Source organism: Budorcas taxicolor, chromosome 16 (assembly GCF_023091745.1).
Source record: "Budorcas taxicolor isolate Tak-1 chromosome 16, Takin1.1, whole genome shotgun sequence".
Classification (NCBI taxonomy): Eukaryota; Metazoa; Chordata; class Mammalia; order Artiodactyla; family Bovidae; genus Budorcas; species Budorcas taxicolor.
Window position 1 is genome coordinate 19,876,589 of NC_068925.1, and position 18,899 is coordinate 19,895,487.

The 18,899-nt window shown below is 38.9% G+C and overlaps 2 protein-coding genes across 3 annotated transcripts in view; one reads left to right on the forward strand and one right to left on the reverse strand.

The window, feature by feature from the left end:
• The window catches only part of KCTD3 (potassium channel tetramerization domain containing 3), a 64,236-nt gene extending 58,177 nt beyond the window's left edge, over window positions 1-6,059 (forward strand). Inside the window, exons 15-18 of one of the 2 annotated variants that reach the window (XM_052653638.1) lie at window positions 385-481; window positions 3,298-3,482; window positions 3,562-3,700; window positions 4,440-6,059. In XM_052653638.1, the coding sequence (XP_052509598.1) occupies window positions 385-481; window positions 3,298-3,482; window positions 3,562-3,700; window positions 4,440-5,001 (983 nt within the window). In that variant the 3' untranslated portion in view covers window positions 5,002-6,059. The remainder of the gene's footprint in view (window positions 1-384; window positions 482-3,297; window positions 3,483-3,561; window positions 3,701-4,439) is intronic. The other variant, XM_052653639.1, reaches the window with a different exon arrangement.
• A 5,717-nt stretch (window positions 6,060-11,776) lies between these two features.
• Window positions 11,777-18,899, reverse strand: part of USH2A (usherin) — a 930,744-nt gene continuing 923,621 nt past the window's right edge. The window contains exons 70-71 of the mRNA XM_052653949.1: window positions 13,272-13,493; window positions 11,777-11,866 (exon numbers count right to left, since the gene is read on the reverse strand). Coding sequence (XP_052509909.1) covers window positions 11,777-11,866; window positions 13,272-13,493 — 312 coding nt within the window. The remainder of the gene's footprint in view (window positions 11,867-13,271; window positions 13,494-18,899) is intronic.

Genomic DNA, 18,899 nt, shown 5'->3' on the forward strand with positions numbered 1-18,899 from the left:
ATTGTTTATGCATGAAACTATTAAATGAATATGCACCCACAGTAAAGACTTCAAAATAGTTATCTTTAAAAAATGTAAGCTGCTTATGAGAATTGTACTACCAGTCTTAGTATCTTTAGAGCGAGAACTGCTCAGTGTTGTCGGTTTTAACAGTTGCCCTGTGAACCCACTTCCCACTGGGATGATAGGCACTGAATGTTTACGGTTTTGACAAATTTTTTTTTCCCCAACTATTGAGATATAATTGACACATAACATTGTGTAACTGAAAGGTGTAGCATTGACGTATTTATTGAGTACTTTTGTTCCAGGCATTAGAAATCTTAAAAATTGCAAAAAATATCAACTTAAACTTATATCAGTGTTTTCTGTTTTCTGATTAAGGACCTTTTGGAGAGCGAGATGATCAACAGGTGTTTATCCAGAAAGTTGTTCCCATCACTAATAAACTGTTTGTAAGACTGTCATCTACTGGGAGAAGGTAACACTTTACTGAAAAGATTCTACATTCAGAATGCAACGTTTGTCTTACAAAAGGGGAAGTAATTTGACCGTGGTAAAAGTGAGCAGGGAAAAGAACCTGTAAAATCTTTTAAAGGAGGAAGTAATTCTAAGGATTCTATCCTATAGGAAAAATTAAAAGAGCCAAATCATATGTTTATTTTCACACATTTAGGCTTTCTGTACTTTTTAAAAATTTTATTTTTTTGAAATACGATTGCTTTACACTGCTGTATTTATTTCTATTCTACAGCAAAGTGATTGTTTTTTATACATACACACACACACAACTTTTTCATATTCTTTACTACTATAGTTTGTCACAGGATTTTGTATATAGTTCCCTGTAGTTAATGGCACCCCACGCTACTATTCTTGCCTAGAAAATCTCATGAACAGAGGAGCCTGGTGGACTACAGTCCATGGGGTTGCAAAGAGTCAGACACCACTGAGCGACTAATAGACACAGTTTGCGTCTACTAAGCTCAAACTAACCATCCATCCATCCTCTCCTTTGGCAACCACAAGTCTATTCTCCTTCTGCAAGTCTGTTTCTGTTTCATAAATAAGTTCATTTGTGTCATATTTTAGATTTCTACACATAAGTGATATCATGTGGTATTTGTTTTTCTCTGACTTCTCTTAGTATGAAAATCTCTAGGTCTATCCCTGTTGCTGCAGAAGACATCATTTCATTCTTTTTTAAGGCTGAGTAATAGCTCATTGTGTATAACTACATTATCTTCTTTATCCATCGATCTGTCGCTGGATATTTAGGTTATTTCCGTGTCTTAACTATTGTAAACAGTGTGGCTGTGTATGTAGGGGTGCATGTATCTTTTTGAATTATAGTTTTGTCTGAATATATATGCCCAGGAGTGGGATTGCTGGATCCTATGGCAATTCTTGTTGTAGTTGCCATACTGTTCTCCGTACTGGCTTTACCGGTTTACATTCCTGCCAACAGTGCATGAAGGTTCTTGTTTCTCCACACCCTCTCCAGCATTTTGTTATTTGTAGATATTTTTAATGATGGCGATTCTAACCTGTGTGAGCTGGTACCTCATTGTAGTTTTGATTTGCATTTCTCTAATAAGCAGCAATAATGAGCATCTTTCCATGCGCCTGTTGGCCATCTGTATGTCTTTGGAGAAATGCTTTATTTACATATTCCTGCTTTTTGATTGGGTTGGTTTTTTTTAGTTTTATGAGCTGTTTGTATATTCTGGAAATTAAGCCCTTGTGGGTCAAATCACTTGCAAATATTTATTCTCAGTCTGTAGATTTTGTTTCCGTTTTGTTTATGGTTTCTTTTGCTGTACAAAGGCTTGTAAGTTTGATTAGATCCAGTTTGTTTCTTTTTATATCTATTGTCTTGGGCAACTGACATCAAAAAACATTTTATTAGATGTCTGTATAATTTGTCAGAATGTTTGGCCTGCGTTCTCTTCTAGTTTTATGGTATCGTGTATTTTACATTGTCTTTAAGCCATTTGAGTTTATTTTTGTGCATGGTGTGAAGGTGTGCGCTGATTTCACTGACTGCATGTGACTGTCCCTGTTTTCTTAATTCCATTGACAGTGGGCCCTCTGTGTCCAGAACCTCCCCCTGCAGGCAGAAACCAAAATCCCACCACACTTAAGTCCCGTATATAAAATGATACGTGCACTCAGCCCTCTATCTGTGTGGGTTCCACATCATGGAGAGCTGACTGTAGTGGTTCTAAACAGGAATCAAGATTTTAAAAAATATTTTGTCAGTTCATACATAATATTGAAAAATGATCATGATAAACACAGAAAAAAACATTTGACAGTTTAGCAACCATTTGATTTAAAAAAAAAAAAAGAATCCTAGCACTTAATAAAGGAACATTCTTTAACCTGATGAATAATATCTGCAGAAGTAATTATACAAACTTCACACTCAGTTGTAAAATGTTACAAGCTTTTCCCTTGAGGTTGGGAATGAGACTGATAGAGCTTCTATCACTCTATGTGGGCACTGCAGGAATCAACTCTCCCCCTCACTCTCCTTTTCCCTGCTTGCTGGGAAGCTCAACTAAGCTTCATATTCTGTGCCTGTGTCTCTCTTATGAATTGTGTTTCCTCTTCATTTTCTCACCTTGCATTTGCCTGGTATTAATTGTTCTTAATCTTTTTTCCTCTTTTTAAAATGGGCTGGGATAAATATTTCAATCGAGTACAATTTTGTTAACCTTTCTATGACTTTGGCACATCATTTACTGACATTATTTACTTGTCCTCTCATTTGTCAAATGTGGATTACTATTTATCTTTTATGAAGAAAAATTAATGAAAATAACTTCAAAGCATTTTAATAACTAACAATATTAATCTATTGGAGGATACTGTTTAGACATCCCCATATAGCTGTACATTTCTGGTTTTAGATTTTTAAAATTTTCACAAAAATGTTAAATGATTTCAAGATTGTTTTTCTAGTATCATGCCTACTTGCTTTGTTTCTTTATGCCTTTTTAGTTTAGTAACTTCCTTTTGAATAATTGCTTAATTCTCATCGAGGCTCTTTTAAATTTTCTTTTAAGATTGATTTGTCTTATTTCAATTACTTAATGTTTTATAAGAGCCTTTTCTCTAGGTTCAAAGAAACAAGCCTTGAATTTTACCGACTTTCTTTGATCCCTTTAAATCTGTTTTATATATGTGGAATATTTGACTATAACTTTGCAAAGAGGCAATTAATTTCAAAAGTCTGAATTATAAAATGTGATTTGTTCTCCATAGTTAACAGCTGCACAATATGTTTTGCAGAATCTGTGAAATCCAAGCTGTTGACTGTACTACAATATCCTCATTTACAGTAAGAGAATGTGAGGGTTCCAGCAGGATGGGCTCAAGGCCAAGGCGGTACTTGTTCACAGGCCACACAAACGGCAGCATTCAGATGTGGGATCTGACCACTGCCATGGATATGGTCAACAAAAATGAGGATAAGGGTAGGTTCCTTAAGGAACAGTGTTCGTCACAGGGTCGGCTCTTGATGCAAATGACTACAGTGATGTATGTTTTCCTAAGATGTAGGTGGTCCAACTGAAGAAGAACTACTCAAATTACTGGATCAGTGTGACCTGAGCACATCTCGCTGCGCTACTCCTAATATCAGTCCAGCAACTTCTGTGGTTCAGCATAGTCGTCTTCGCGAATCAAATTCTAGGTAGGTTCATGCACTGAATTGATTGCTTTTTGGAAAATTGACTAAAATACTGTAATCACATAACCTTTGAAAGCCAAATTTTTCAAAGTACATTTTAAATTCATACTTTGTCACTATTCAATTTTTTAAAAAAATTTTTTACTAAATTTCTCATCTACATGCATGTTTCCTTTCATAGAAAAATATCTTTCGCCCTTTGACTTATTTGTGAATTACTGCCAATTTAGATGTCTGTTAATGTGATCAAGAATTCATTCAAAGGAAATTGGAAAAATCACATGTCCCCTTAGATGCTATGTGGAACTTTTGTTCCTATTGTCTCAGGGACATATTAACCAAAATGATTGCACCTTTAGTCTTAAACAGTATGTACTTTTAATACAATGACATGTATGCTTTTAGTTAAGCATATTTTTTAAAGATTCCAAAATGTGAACTAAGGGCCACATACTGAAATTATATTAGTTCCACATTGATTTTAAAGGTGTTTTTCCCCTAGCTTTTTTCAGCTATTCAGGAATCTAGCTTCATTGTGAATATATGTATGGTATTTGCATTGTTAATTTTATGCACATAGAGTGCATAAGATATATTTTTATATTTTTATATAGCATGCTAAGATACATTTTTATGTATAACTATAATATTCTTTATATATATTTACATTTTAACTGGTAGTTTAATTAATTAGATGTGCCCCTGAAAATTCCCAAGAAGACATGTGACTTTTGTATTTCAGTCTTCAACTCCAGCACCATGAAACCATCCACGAAGCAGCTACTTATGGTTCCATTAGGCCTTACCGAGAAAGTCCTTTGTTAGCAAGAGCAAGGAGGACTGAGAGCTTTCACAGTTATAGGGACTTCCAGACTGTGAACTTGAACAGAAACATAGAAAGAGCTGTCCCTGAAAATGGTAACTCGGTTCCAATACAAGCTGAAGTTAAGAGGGCAGCAGGGGAATGTAATGTGTCTGAGAGGAAGTCTCCTGGAACAGAAGTTAAAAGCTTGAGAGAATCAGATAGTGTAGTGGAAGTTCATAGACTAGCCGAAGGTTTTCTGGAATCCAAGAAAAGGTTATCAGAAGATGAAAATGAAAATAAAGTGGAGTCACGGAAGAAAGGAGGATTTGAAGGAGGTGGATTCCTCGGAAGAAAGAAAGTCCCTCACTTGGCATCTTCACCAAGTACGTCTGATGGAGGAACTGACTCACCTGGTACTGCATCCCCGTCTCCTACAAAGACTGCTCCCTCTCCTCGGCACAAAAAAAGTGACTCTTCAGGTCAAGAGTACAGCTTGTGACAACTCAGCAGAGTGAGTAGTAGTTCCGTTATTCAGAAGAGAGTTAAACTCTACTGGATTTCAATTAGCTTTTACACCAAAACTTTACAAGTTAAGATTGGACTTCATTTAGTATCTTTTTGACAGAATTACGTGGGTTAAGGAGATAAAATAACCGTATCTCATCTGATCTTTTGGAAAATTTTTTTTAGTTTTACAGGCACATTTAATAGATCATTTGTAAAGAAGGTGTCCATTTCCATGTTTATCTACTCTGGATTTTGGAAGCATAGTATTAATACCATGTCTCAATAAGATGGTGCCCATTATAGATGACCATCCATTTAGAGTGTGAGAATCAACAGACTGCATTCCTTATGCTGATTTTGCCTGAGCTTTGTCTTGCAATGTTATGTTTAACGAATTCCATAATTCTCTTTGGAACTTAATCTCCCAACCCTTACTGTGACTGCAGAGTGGTTTACCAGGTATTTAATGAGGTGCTATGTTTGTGGAAAAATATGTAATTCAAAAACACTATTGAATACCAGATTGCTCTGTGTAGTACTAAGTCCTTTAGGATAATTTTAATTGTGGTCATTTCCTGATTCTCATTGTTGGAGTACTTAAGTCTTAGCAAGTATCACCAATATTAAATGTCAAAAATCCATTTAAAAACTTTCTTTAAAGTTGGAGCAACTGTTTGAACAGATGAAATAAAGACAGTTTTGAGTGCCCAGAAAAGAAAACTATCAGTTACTAGTTTGCCTTGTTTGAGGAACCACCATATTTTTTTCTTGTGTTAATAATGAAGATAATTAAATTAGAATGTGGCCATTTTGTTAAACTTAAGATACTGCACTTTGAATTTTTGGTTAAAGGTTTTGGCTGCTATAGAAGTTTTATTTTAAATATAAGAACAAAGAAATCTTTTGTACTTTAATTAGAATGGTTTCCAAATATCTGCAAGTAAGGTAATTGTAAATTGAAAGCATTACGCATTTATTGGTGAATAATGTATATATTCCCATTCTGAAAAATATAAGTGGGTCAAGTCAAAATAAATTCTTTAAAGTTTATTATATTGCCAGTGGTTTCATAGATAACTTTCTTATATTTATTTGTCAAGTAAGGCAAATAAAAATGATGAGGTGTTTTCAGTTATTTAAGGAATAGTAATCCTGTTTAAAGTGTACTTAGATTTTGTTCATGCTTTGCTTTCTCCCATAATAAAGGAAAGAGGGAGGATCTTATATGTATGAAAACTAACTTGTATCGTCAAGGAAAAGGTTACACAAAGCATAATTTCAGTATTACCAAGGATTGTATTTATCTCTTAAACCCCTTTTTCTCATTATTATACTCATGTAAAAAGTTGGGTGGGCAAGTAAGAAAACTAAAAATTAAATATTTACCCAGTCTTTTCCAAGAGTAAAAGGGCTCTTTATGGGATTTTAGTGTAATTCTGGGGGAAAAAAAAAAAAACTGCAGTGGCAACTCACTATAGTTATTCTATAAATATTTGCATTACAGTCAGATTGTTTTTCTTTCCCGTAAAAAGAGCTTCAACCGTGATGGTACAGCAGAAATTTGAGTCTATTCTGGCACTTAACTTTGTAAACTTCAGCAGATTATAATGAAAAATCTTAGGCATAGCAGGGATAGTTTCTTTATTGGGGTTTTTGAGTCCAAAAAGGAAGAAAACCTCCAGAACCACCTGCGCCGTGTGAACTTCTTTCACTTCTTAGGAGAACAAGAACACTGTCCATTGTTGTAAGGAAGAATAAGATTTCCGAAAAAAGGCCACATGAGAACTCGAGAGAAGATGGCCATCTACAAGAGAGCTCTCACCAGAAACCAACCTCCATGGCACCTTGATGCCAGGCTTACAGCCTCCAGAACCATGAACAGAGATTTTTCAGCCAAGGTGCTGGAGTAGGACTCATTCTCCTCTCTTGAGCACACCAAAAAAGTCTATATCCAGAGACATGAAGACGAAATCAGGAGGCGAAAGGACAGGTGCACTCACGGGGTAATCAGATCCCATGCCACCCAGCTGGACAACCCACAGACTGGACAATAATTAAATCACAGAACTTCTCCCACAGGAGTGGAAGCTGAACCCCATGCCAGGCTCCCCAGAGCAGGGGTCAGTCTTTCTTTGGGAGGTGGAGCCTCCAGAGCATTGGGGTTTACATGCCAGCAGGGCTTAACTGCAGGAGCCTCCCCTCTGCCCCCAGGATGGGGGAAACAGCCTCCAACCTCGGAGGACACACACAGGTGCTCAGGGTGAAAGCTGAGATTCCACACAAACCTGGGCCAGACCTACTTCCTGGTCTTGGAGGGTCTCCTTGGGAGGTGGGGGCAGCTGTGGGTATCTGGCATCATAAAAGCTGGTGGCTGATACAGTGGAGACCTATGTGAATGCTGGGTGGAGTCAGACACTTTGAGTCCTTGGCACTGAGACCCCACCCAACAGCCTGTAAGCTCCAATGCTGGACGCCTCAGGCCAGACAGCCAGAGGGGTAGGAAATGACCCTGTCCCTCAGCAGACAGGCTGCCTAGACTTCTTGACTCTCAGCCGCCCCTAGACACATCCCTTGACAGAGCTTGGCCCACCAAAGGGCCAAGACCCTGCTGCACACACCAGTGAGGAGGCACGAGACCCTCCCACCCAGAAAACCTACACAGAGCCCTTAGACTAGCCTCACCCACCAGGGTGCAGACGCCAGAAGCAAGGAAAGTACAGTTCTGCAGAACTGAGTTTATAACACTGATCAGAGTCTATGCTGGGACCAACTGGTCCCTGATCCTCTGCTGGGACACAAAGGACATCCCCTACAGAGGGCCCGTTCTCTAAGATGGAGAAGCATAACTAAGCTCCTATACACATGAAAGTACAAAAACAGAAATGTAAACAATGAGACAGCAGAGGAATATGTCCCAGACAAAGGAACAAGGTAAAACCCCCATAGAATAGCTAAGTGGAGATAACCAACCTGTCTGAGAAAGAGTGGAGCGTAATCACCGTCAAGAGGATCCAAGAACCTGGAGAAAGAATAAAGACACAGAAGAATTTTAATGAAGAGCTAGAAGATCTGAAGTGCAAACAGATGAACAGTAATCGAAAAATACACTAGAAGGAATCAGTAGCAGAGTAAATGAGACAAAGAATGGAAGAAACCCCTGGGAAACGTTAAATGCACCAACGTTTGCATTATAGGCGGGTCATAGAAGGAAAAGAGGGAGAGAAAGGGCCTGAGAAAATATTTGAAGTGGTAATAGCTGAAACACAGGAAAGGAAATAGTCAGCCAGCACAGAGAGTCCCATAGAGGATAAGCCCAAGGAGGAACACGCTGAGACACACAGTACTCAGACTGACCAAAAAAAAAGACAAAAAGAAATATTAAAAGCAACAAGGGGAAGAGCAACAAATAACATACATGGGAATCCCCTAAGACTGTCAGTCAGCTGACTTTTCAGCAGAAACACTGCAAGCCAGAAGGCATGATATATTTAAAGTGATGAAAGGGAGAACCTACAACCAAGAATACTCTTGTTCAGATTTGACAGAGAAACAGAAAGCTTTATACACAAGCAAAAGCTAAGAATTGAGTACCATCAAACCAGCTCTACAGCAAAAGCCAAAGGAAGTGGAAAAGCCCAAAACACTAGAAACAAAATTACCAATGGGAAAGCTCACTGGTAAAGGCAGACTTCAAAATACAGAGCAAATATTAACAGACATAAAAGGAGAAATGGACAGTAACACAATAATACTGGGGGGACTTGAACACCCACTTACCTAAATGGGCAGATCGTCTATCCAGACAGAAAATTAGTAAGGAAACAGGCCTTGAATGACATGATAGCTTAGATAGGCTTAATTGATATTTATAGGATATTCCATCCGTAAGCAGGAGAATACACTTTCTTCAAGTGCACACAGAACATTCTCCACGATAGATCACATCTTGGATCACAAATCAAGCCTCGGTAAATTTAAGAAAATTGAAATCCTAATCAAGAATCTTTCCCACCCTCAATGCTATGAGATTAGAAATCAGCTACAAGAAAAAAACTGCAAAACACACAAATGTGGAGGAAAAAAATGAATCTATGTATATATTTTGTGTGACAGATGAAAAACAACAGAATTATAGTTCTCATGGTGTCAAGTTTTCCCAGTAATTATGAAATAAGTATTTTCATGTCAACTAGATAAGTATTGTTATCCTCTTTCAAGATGAGATTACCAAGGCCCTCTGAGGATCAATAGCTTCACCACAAAGCTCCTTAGCTGCTGAGCCACCTCATGAACCCACGTCTGTCTCTGCAGCCTGTGGTCTTTTCCTGGCTTTCTCATCCAGGCTTACATATCAGAGCCACCTTAGGTTATCTGCTAAATATGTATCTCTGCCAGTTGGGACTCATGTCTTACAAAATGTGTTACATTGACTCTAATGTACATCGATTATTCATAATATCCTGTTTTCTTAAATGGGCTCACCTTTATCATTATGTGTAAACTGTAAATACAACCCAGAGCTGTTAAGAGTATTTTTTCATAAATATATTAAATCAAACTTGGTTCACAGTTAAGTATTTATTAAGCAAACCACTTTCGATTAATTTACATGATATCTGTGCATTGGAAATAAACTACTATTCACGTGTGACATAATTAAGTTCCTACTCACTGAATTATTCCACCTGGACTATGTGTTATTTACAGGTTGTTCAGGTTGAATTATATTGATGCCAACATGATTTTTAGATCAGCATAAAGTACCAATACAGATTTCACATTCAGGTAGAAATGACAATAGATTATCGATAAGTGCAGTTCTTAGTTGAGCTTATACAAGCATAGCTGTGTGTTCTCAACAAAGCAGAGCTTAAAATTGAAGCTGAGTATGTGATGGGACCAGAGTCAGGAGGTTTACAGAGAGCTGTCTGCTGTCGTCTCTGTAAAGGAGAAGTTCTGTAAAGGAGAAATGGGCGAGGACCGGAGTCCCAGTGCACAGCATGTATTCTTTCAGGTTCTTTACAAAACGGTTCTCCACTTTAGGAACATCTGGAGGCTTTTAGAAGTACTGACACCTCAGTGCCACCCCAGACCAGCTGAATCAGAATACCTAGGGGTGAGTCTGACTGTTGAAGGGAGGCTTGGCACATAGTACCACCTAAAGCAGGAAGACAACATCGCGTGCTTCTCTGAAATCGATATGTCATGTTCCGAGTGTTGCGGGGGTGGCGTGGGTGGAAGCCATGCAGGCTTGTGGGGATCAAAATGTGAACGAGTCAGCTAATGAATTCATGGATTCGTTTGTAGCAGTTCTAACTTGGGGGCAGAAACTTGGGCTTAACACTGGTCTGCTCTTTTGACACTTAGTGTTGGCAAGGCTTGTCCAGTAGTTGGTCATTCTGAGGAGCTGCTCTTCCGCAAATTTGGATACAGTCTCAGTGCCCTCAAAGTCCATGGTCTTTCTTTGACTGCTGGACAGTTAGTGTGATTCCTCATTTTCAGGCAGAATAAGCGAAGGTATTCCTTGTGCTCCAAGTTTTGCCAGCTCAGCTTTGGGGAAATCTTCTTATCTCTGAATGTAATTCACAAAATATGTCCAACAATTGTGTTTGAGACATACAGACTCAAAAGTAATTTCCCAGAATCATTAAGACCTTTAAGAATGAAGAAGAGGTTTTCTTACATTGTTTTCTGTGAAGAATAAACTTAAATACCTTTCATTTTATGTTTACTTGGGGAGGAAAGTGTTTCTTGAGGTAGGACTTACCAATAACTTTCTAATCCCAGTAGAGTAAATAAGAAAAACTTTTTGACTCATGGAAATTTGGTCATGAGTCACTTTAACAGTTAAAGTACCAATTTCTGCTTTTAATGATTCTAGTAGTTCTCTGAAATGAAGGAATATAAGACAGATATATGAAACATGTATATTCCTATATTTATATATGTGTTATTTTTAAAATTTTCAAAGCTGGAAGGAACATAAATTTTTTTCTTTAATTCAACGTAGGCTAGTTAAAAATGCAAATAAAACAGTAGTTTCCATATAGAATGTGCCAAGGTGAAGGTATTCCTGGGTATTCAGTGAATTGACAGAATTCTATAAACTATGTAAAATATCAAAACAGTTCATTTTTCTCTCTGAAATATATGTTAGCTGCTTGTTCCTTAGATTTTTAGAAGATTCATACATATAAGAACAGACATTTATAAATTTATGTGGTTTGGTAAATACTAAACATCAAGATCAAATAGAAACCTACACAGTCAAATGTGTAGCCTCAATGCAGAGTTTGTTTTTCTCTGAGTGTTTCAGCTTGATCTGACACTGGGATTTGATTTCACAGCTGTTACTAGAATGGTTCCTCACAGGTTTGTTTCAACTTCCATGAACACGGGGCTAAGAACAGAAGCAGTGCTTTGCTGCTCAAAGCAGCCGCAATGACATCCTCTCAAAAGAACCCCTTAGCTTTTAAGTTAGTAACCTACCTGTAGCAACTGTGGGCCAACCTGAAATCGCCACTGATTCATTTAAATAGCAGTGTCACTGCCAAACATAGCCAAGTGACAGTTACATGCTTAGTGGCCTCAAAATAAGGAGAGCAAAATAAGCATTTTCACATGGACATAAAATTTCAGAAACCCCTCGTAACACTCATCTTTAAAGATAACAAGCACTAGCTTTTTAGCATTTATGATATCTGATAACCCAGTGGGGATGGGGTGTGGGGCCTGTGTCCAGCTTATGTCTTAGAGGTTTCCATCCTTCACAGGTGGGTGTCAGTGAATGTGGTGTGTTCCTTAGTCACAGAGCTGAAACCCTTGATGGCATTCATCAGGTCCTCTTCATCCACATACTGAAAAGACACCAATCATCACTGGTTAGGATATTTGCTGGCAACAGTGTTATACAAAATGTATATCTTTTGAGCATTAAAAGGTTAAGACATGGCACAGTGTAAGCCTCAGTTTTCTCATCCGAAAGTGGGGAGGTTTCATATGATTCAGTCCAGAATTTAAGCAGAAGAGCCAGAATGCAAGCTGTTGTGCTTCATTTGTATCCGATCTTCCTGTTTTTTTTTTTAATTGAATAGGGCTAGGAATACGGATTATGTTATACGGAACAGATAATTTGCCACATGTGGATATCTTAAAAAGCTTTCACTGAATTGCTTTGCATGCTGCCTATTACTAGTATGGTCAAAAGTAAGCAAAAATGTCAGCATAGTACAATAGTGAAGAATGGGGGCGCTGTAATCAGTGCTTTTAAGATCCCCAGTTCCGAAACAATTACTATTAGATGTGTGTCATTGGGTAAGAGCACACATGCATCTAGCCTTCAGTGTAATATATTGAACTATATGAAATTGCCATTTTGTATGTCAAATATGATCAATTAACAATTCTTTGTTTCAACCTAATATAATTATTCCTGACATAGAAATGTCATATCTGAAATGGAGTCATAGAATTCAGTAGTCATCACAACTTCAAACAGGCCCATGATTTTAAAGTCCTTATTATATATCATCATCCTAACAAACCAGAAGGACTATCAATTTTATTTTGTGTGTATGTGTGATTGAAATCTGGAGCCATGAAAGTTTATTTCTTGCCATTAGTTAAGGAAGTCTTCATGAAAATCATCAACTTTTCAGTGAAGGAAAAGTGAGAATTAGGGGGAGAGAGAGGTGAGTGAGAGTTCAAATGTAGAACCGGAGCTAGGGACTCAAAAAAGTATTAGATAATGATGAGGTTACCTTTTTGTATCCCCTGAGCTGAAATTATGAAAAGTGAGGTTCATACATACCAACACTCATATTTATCATGATTTTCTGAGTTTTTTGAAGAGAAACTATAGATCCTATTGAGAGACTCTTTCTCCTCTAACCATAAATCAGAAGGAAAATACGTGTTTTTTTTTTTACTTTAGTAAAATAGGTTCTTGTACTTTATGCCTCATTTAGGCATGTTCCAGTGTTTTCAGTCATGTCCTGTCCAAGTTAATGAAGTAGAACCTGTTCATCTCTTCACTTACATATGAATGTATTTTTTGAGTCTCTATTGTGTGCCAAAAGAATAAAACAGTTTCTACCCCACTACTCAGGCAGGTAAACATGTCGTTACAAAATAATTGGGTAAGTGGTGAGAGGGATGAAGTGTGTTCTGGAGATGATTGTTCTGCGGGGTACAGGAAACCGTGCCACCTGTTTATCAACATACTTGTGTTTAACAAAAGCTCCAGATGAGGAAATGACTCACCAGTCCGCTGTCGTGACCCATGATGGTTTCCCACAGTGAGTCATCTATCAAGACCTTCTTGTCTTGAATGTCCATGAGTTGACTGACACTCCGGTGGAGAGAGCCTTGGGAATAGGTCCGACTGCCGTGACTCTGACTTGGGATGCGCAGGACAGACAGGCTTCGGTTGCTCCTAATGCTCACAGGTGTCCCAGACCGGGGGATTTTGGTATCAGCTAAGCCCTGAAGAGAAAGTTGCTGTTAGTGACTAAAGTCTAAAAAAAAATGGGCTTTAAGCAAGATAGAAAATCATATGTCACACATTGTCAATGAAGGGAACACTGTCCCCATACCCTACAAAATTAAGTAAATCAGGAATACTGTAGCTGACAACTTCCTGGTAAAGTGAGATAATAAGCTAATGGTCTCATTAGATAGTTAGTGTCCTTGGTGCCTCCAAGAGCTCATGTACTGGCTGGGGCACTGGCTATGTTTCCCTGTGGACAGGGCTGCTGCATAGCAAAGCAGTAGAGTGGGGCTGAGGGGTAGCAAGAGAAGCTTTTCAGGGCCGTCAGCACAGAGCCTCCTCAACAACTTCCCTTCCCCAGAGGAAAGAGCAGTGTTCTCTGATGGTCACTCACTAAGTGAGCAGTTGTATTTCACTGTAAAATTCCTGGGTTTATGTATAGAACTTGACTCCTCCCTCGCTCTCTTCTCACCTCACCTTGTTCCCCTTGTTGCAAAGCCTCCAAAATAAAGAGGTCCCAAAACACATCAGAAAGAAAAGCACTCTAGGATTTGGTTCTAGAATGTACCATTAAGAAATGTAGCCGCTCTAAACATCTGAGGGTTCTGATTGAGCTGATTTAACCAAACTGGCTTATCATCATGCAGTTGACACACCATGCAGAGATCATGCATTATGCATGCAGCACACAGAGGTACCTCAAAGTGCATAGTGTAACTTTTTAGGGTAACATTGCTTGACACATCAGATACATCAGCCACAGAGTCAAACTGAAAACAAAAGTGGAGTATCAGTCTGTGGAACATTTAAAAAAAATTCTATGGAGGGAAGAATCAAGATGGGGGAATAAAAAGGACTTTGGGTCTCACCTCCTCCTGCAAATGCATCAGAAATACATCTACATGTGGATGGATTCTCAGGTGATACCTTACTGAATGATGCCAGTAGATATCATACACCCAGAAGTTCAAGAAAGAACTCCATATAACCAAGGGAAAAAGGAATCTGGATGGGACCTGGTCCCGAGGAAGGAGCTGTGGAAGAGGAAACTTCCTGCGCTCTGGGAAGCCCCTTCACTGCCAAGAGGTCAGTCTGGACAGAAAGCGATCTTCAGAGACTTGGAAGAGAGTATACTGACTGGTGCTCTGGCTATGGTGGGAGCAGGCAGAAGACAGAGACCGGCAAAGAGAATTGGTGCTATCTTGCTGCAGTACGCGGCCCAAGATGCACACCTGCCTGTACATGCAGGGGCTGGCTCCTGAAACTCGGGGTTCAGGACAGGCCCAGGGAGAGCACAGGTTGGCTATACAGAGACAGCCTGAAGGGGCTAAAGTGTGACTGCAGAAAAAGCCCGGGCCCACCCCAGCAGCAAAGTACCATTGCTAAAGGGCATGTGGAGGGGTGGGTGTGGGCTGCCATAATAGCCTCTTTCATCAAGCTGCCTCTGAGCGCTCTGGGAGCAGGCCAGTGTGTGTTTCCACACCTGACACCAGTCTGGCCTCAGCAGCTATGGGCTTTGTGGCACGTACACGCAGAGGGGGAGCTGGGAGGCTTCCACAGCTCCCATGATGGCTCCAGGTATGTGACCACTGCAGTCCCGACTTCAGTGAGTGGGCACCTAAGGATCTGTGCTGGTGGCCTTGTAACCACAGCGCCTGAGGGGCACCAGGGCCAAATGACTGCATTCCCAGTGGAGGCGGTGCCAAGGGTATTGCCATCAGTTCATTCTGTGAGCCTGTACAGGTGACACCACAGGATGTACCCCACAGTAGACAGCTCCAGAGAGGGAATACCCCAGCCAAAGCACCTCTCCCAGCAGGAGCTCTCCAGTTCTGTCTACCTCTCACTGAAGCTCAGAAGTGGAACTGAGGGCTTCTACTCCAACAACTCAGGAGCAGGCCCTGCCCCTGACATGCAGCGACAACACAGAGCAAAGAAGAGGCCCACTAAATGTTTGAAGGCAGGATTAGAACAAAAAATGTTTACAGGTTGTAAGGAAACACAAAAGATGCTGAATAGCCAAAGCAATCTTGAGAAAGAAAACTGAAGCTGGAGGAATCAGACTCCCTGACTTCAGACTATACTACAGAACTACAGTAATCAAGAGGATGGTACTAAACAAAAACAAATATAGATCAGTGGAACAGCATAGAAAGTTCAGAAATAACACCCAGGCACCTGTGGTCACCTAGTCTGTGGCAAAGGAGGCAAGAATATACAGTGGAGAAAAGAGTTTCTTCAATAAGTGGTGCTGGGAAAACTGGACAGCTTCAAGTAAAAGGATGAAATTAGAACACTCTCCTAAGACCACACCCTAAAATAAATGGATTAAAGACCTAAATGTAAGACCAGACACTATAAAAGAAAACATAGGAAAAACACTTGCTGACATAAAGCACAGGAAGATCTTTTCTGACCCACCTCTTAGAGTGATGAAAACAAAGAATAGACAATAAAAGATACTCCTTACAAATGGCCTCACAGGCAAATTCTACCAAACATACAAAGAAAAATTTTAAACACTGATCCTTCTCTAACTCTTCCAAAAAGACTGAAGAGAAGGGAACACTCCCAGAGACATTCAATTAAACCACCATCACCCTGATACCAAAACCAGACAAAGACACCACCAAAAAGAAAATTACAGGCCAATATCATTGGTGAATATAGATGCAAAAATTCTCATCAAAATATTAGCAAACAGAATCCAACAATACATAAAAAAAATAAAACACCATGAACAACTTGGATTCATACTAGGGTCACACGGATGGTTCAACATATGTAAATCAATCAAGATAATACACCACATCAGAAAAGATAAACACCACATGATCATGTTAATAGATATAGAAAAATCATTTGATAAAAGTTATCCATTTATGATTAAAAAAAACTCTAGAAAGTGGGCACAGAGGGAACCAGTCTCGACATAATGGGGCCATATATGACAAATCCATAGCAAACATCTTGCTCAACGGTGAAAAACTGAAAGCATTTCTTCTAAGATCAGGAAAAGACAAGGATGTCCAATCTCACCACTATTATTGACCATATTTTTGAAAGTCCTAGTCAGAGCAATCAGAAGAAAAATGAACAGAATCCAAATCAGAAAAGAGGCAAAGCTGTCACTGTTTGCAAATGACATCATACTATACGTAGAAAATTCAAAAGTTGCCACCAGGAAACTTGGAACCTATTAATGAATTTGATAAAGTTGCAGGATACAAAATACATAGAAATCTCTTGCATTCCTATACACTAACAATGAAAGACTGGAGAGAGAAATTCAAGAAACAATTCCATTTACGACTGCATCAAAAAGAATAAAATACCCAGGAATAAACAATGGACCTGTACTCAGAAAACTATAAGATACTGATGAAAGAAAGATGACACTAACAGATGGAGAGACACAGCATATCCTTGGCTTAGAAGAATCAATATTGTGAAAATGACTATACAACCCAAAGAAAGTCTACAGATGTAACGCAATCCCTACCAAACTACCGATGGCATTTTTCAAAGAACTAGAACAAAAAAATTTATATAGAAACACAAAAGATCCTGAATAGCCAAAGCATCTTGAGAAAGAAAGATGGAGCTGGAGGAATCAGGATCTCTGACTTTACACGATACTATAAAACTACAGTAGTTAAAACTACAGTTCTGGCACAAAAACAGAAATATGGATTAATGGTACAGGATAGAGCCTATAAATAAACCCATGCACCTATCATCTCCTACCTATGAAGAGAGGCAAGAATATACCAAAAGATGAGAAAATATGGTTTCTTCAATAAGTGGTGCTGGGAAAAAATGGGCAGCTACAAGTGAAAGAATGAAATTAGGACAATTCCCAAGACCATACATGAAAATAACTCAAAATGGATTAAAGACCTAAGTGTAAGTCCAGACACTATAAAACTCTTGGTGGGAAGTATAGGCAGGACATTCTTTGAGATAAGCAAGAGTCTTTTCATATATGCAGTAGATATTTTCACATATACCTCCTAGAGTATGGTAAATAAAAACAAATGAGATGTAATTAAACTAAGTTTTGCACAGCAGAGGAAACCACTGGAAATTAAAAAGACAAACCACAGAATGGGAAAAAGAAATATTTGCAAACCATGTGACCAGAAAGGGATTAATCTCCAAAGGGTATGAACAGCTTATACAGCTCAATAAAAAAATAAAAACAATCAAAATATGGGCAGAATATCCAAACAGACATGTCTCTACAGGAGACATCCAGGTGACCAAAAAAAAAAAAAAAAAGGTGAAGAGATGCTCAGTATCACTAATTATTAGACAAATGCAAATAAAAACTACAATGAAGTATCACCTCGTGGCTGTCTGGCCATCATCAAAAAGTCTGTGACCAGTAAATGCTTGAGAGGTTGTGGAGAAAGGGGAACCCTCCTACCCCTGTTGGTGGGAATGCAAATTGGTACAGCCACTATGGAGAACAGGATGGAGGTTCCTAATAAACTAGAACTACCATATGATCCAGCATTCACACACCTGGGCATATATTCAGAGGGAACCATACCAGGAAAAAGTAAATGCAGACCAGTGTTCACTGCAGCACTATTTACAACAGCCAGGACATGGAAGCAATCTGAATGTCCATCAACGGATGCGGTATATATACATGATGGAATATTGCTCAGCTATTAAAGAAGGAAACAATGCCATCTAAAGAACATGGATGGACTTAGAAATCATTATACTAAGGGAAGTAAGCCCACAGAAAAATGTCATATATGTGAAATCTAAACATGATACAAATGAATTTAAAAAACAGAAACAGACTCACAGACTTAGGAAATAAACTTATGGTTACAAAGGGGAAAGTTATGGGTAGGAATAAATTAGAAGGTTGTGATTAACATATATACACTACTGTGTATAAAACATAATCAACAAGAATCTAATATATAGCACAAGGAACTCAATGTAATACTCCGTAATAACCTATTTGGGAAAAGAATCTGAAACAGCATTAATGTATGTACTGTTTTTCAGTCACCCAGTCGTAGCTGACTCTCTGACCCCATGAACTGTAGCACGCCAGGCATCCCTGTTCCTCACCATTTCCTGAAGTTTGCCCAAGTTCATGTCCATTGCATTGGTGATGCCATCCAACCATCTCACTGACACTCTCTTCTTCTGTCCTCAATGTTTCCCAGTATCAGGAACTTTTCCAAGGAGTTGGCTGTTCGCATTAGGTGACCAAAATATCAGCTTCAGCATCAGTCCTTCCAATGAATATTCAGGGTTGATTTCCTTTAAAATTGACTGGTTTGATCTCCAAGGGACTCTCAGGAGTCTTCTCCAGTCCTCTCTAGTTCAAAGGCATCAATTCTTTGGTGCTCTGCCCTCTTTACAGTCCAGGT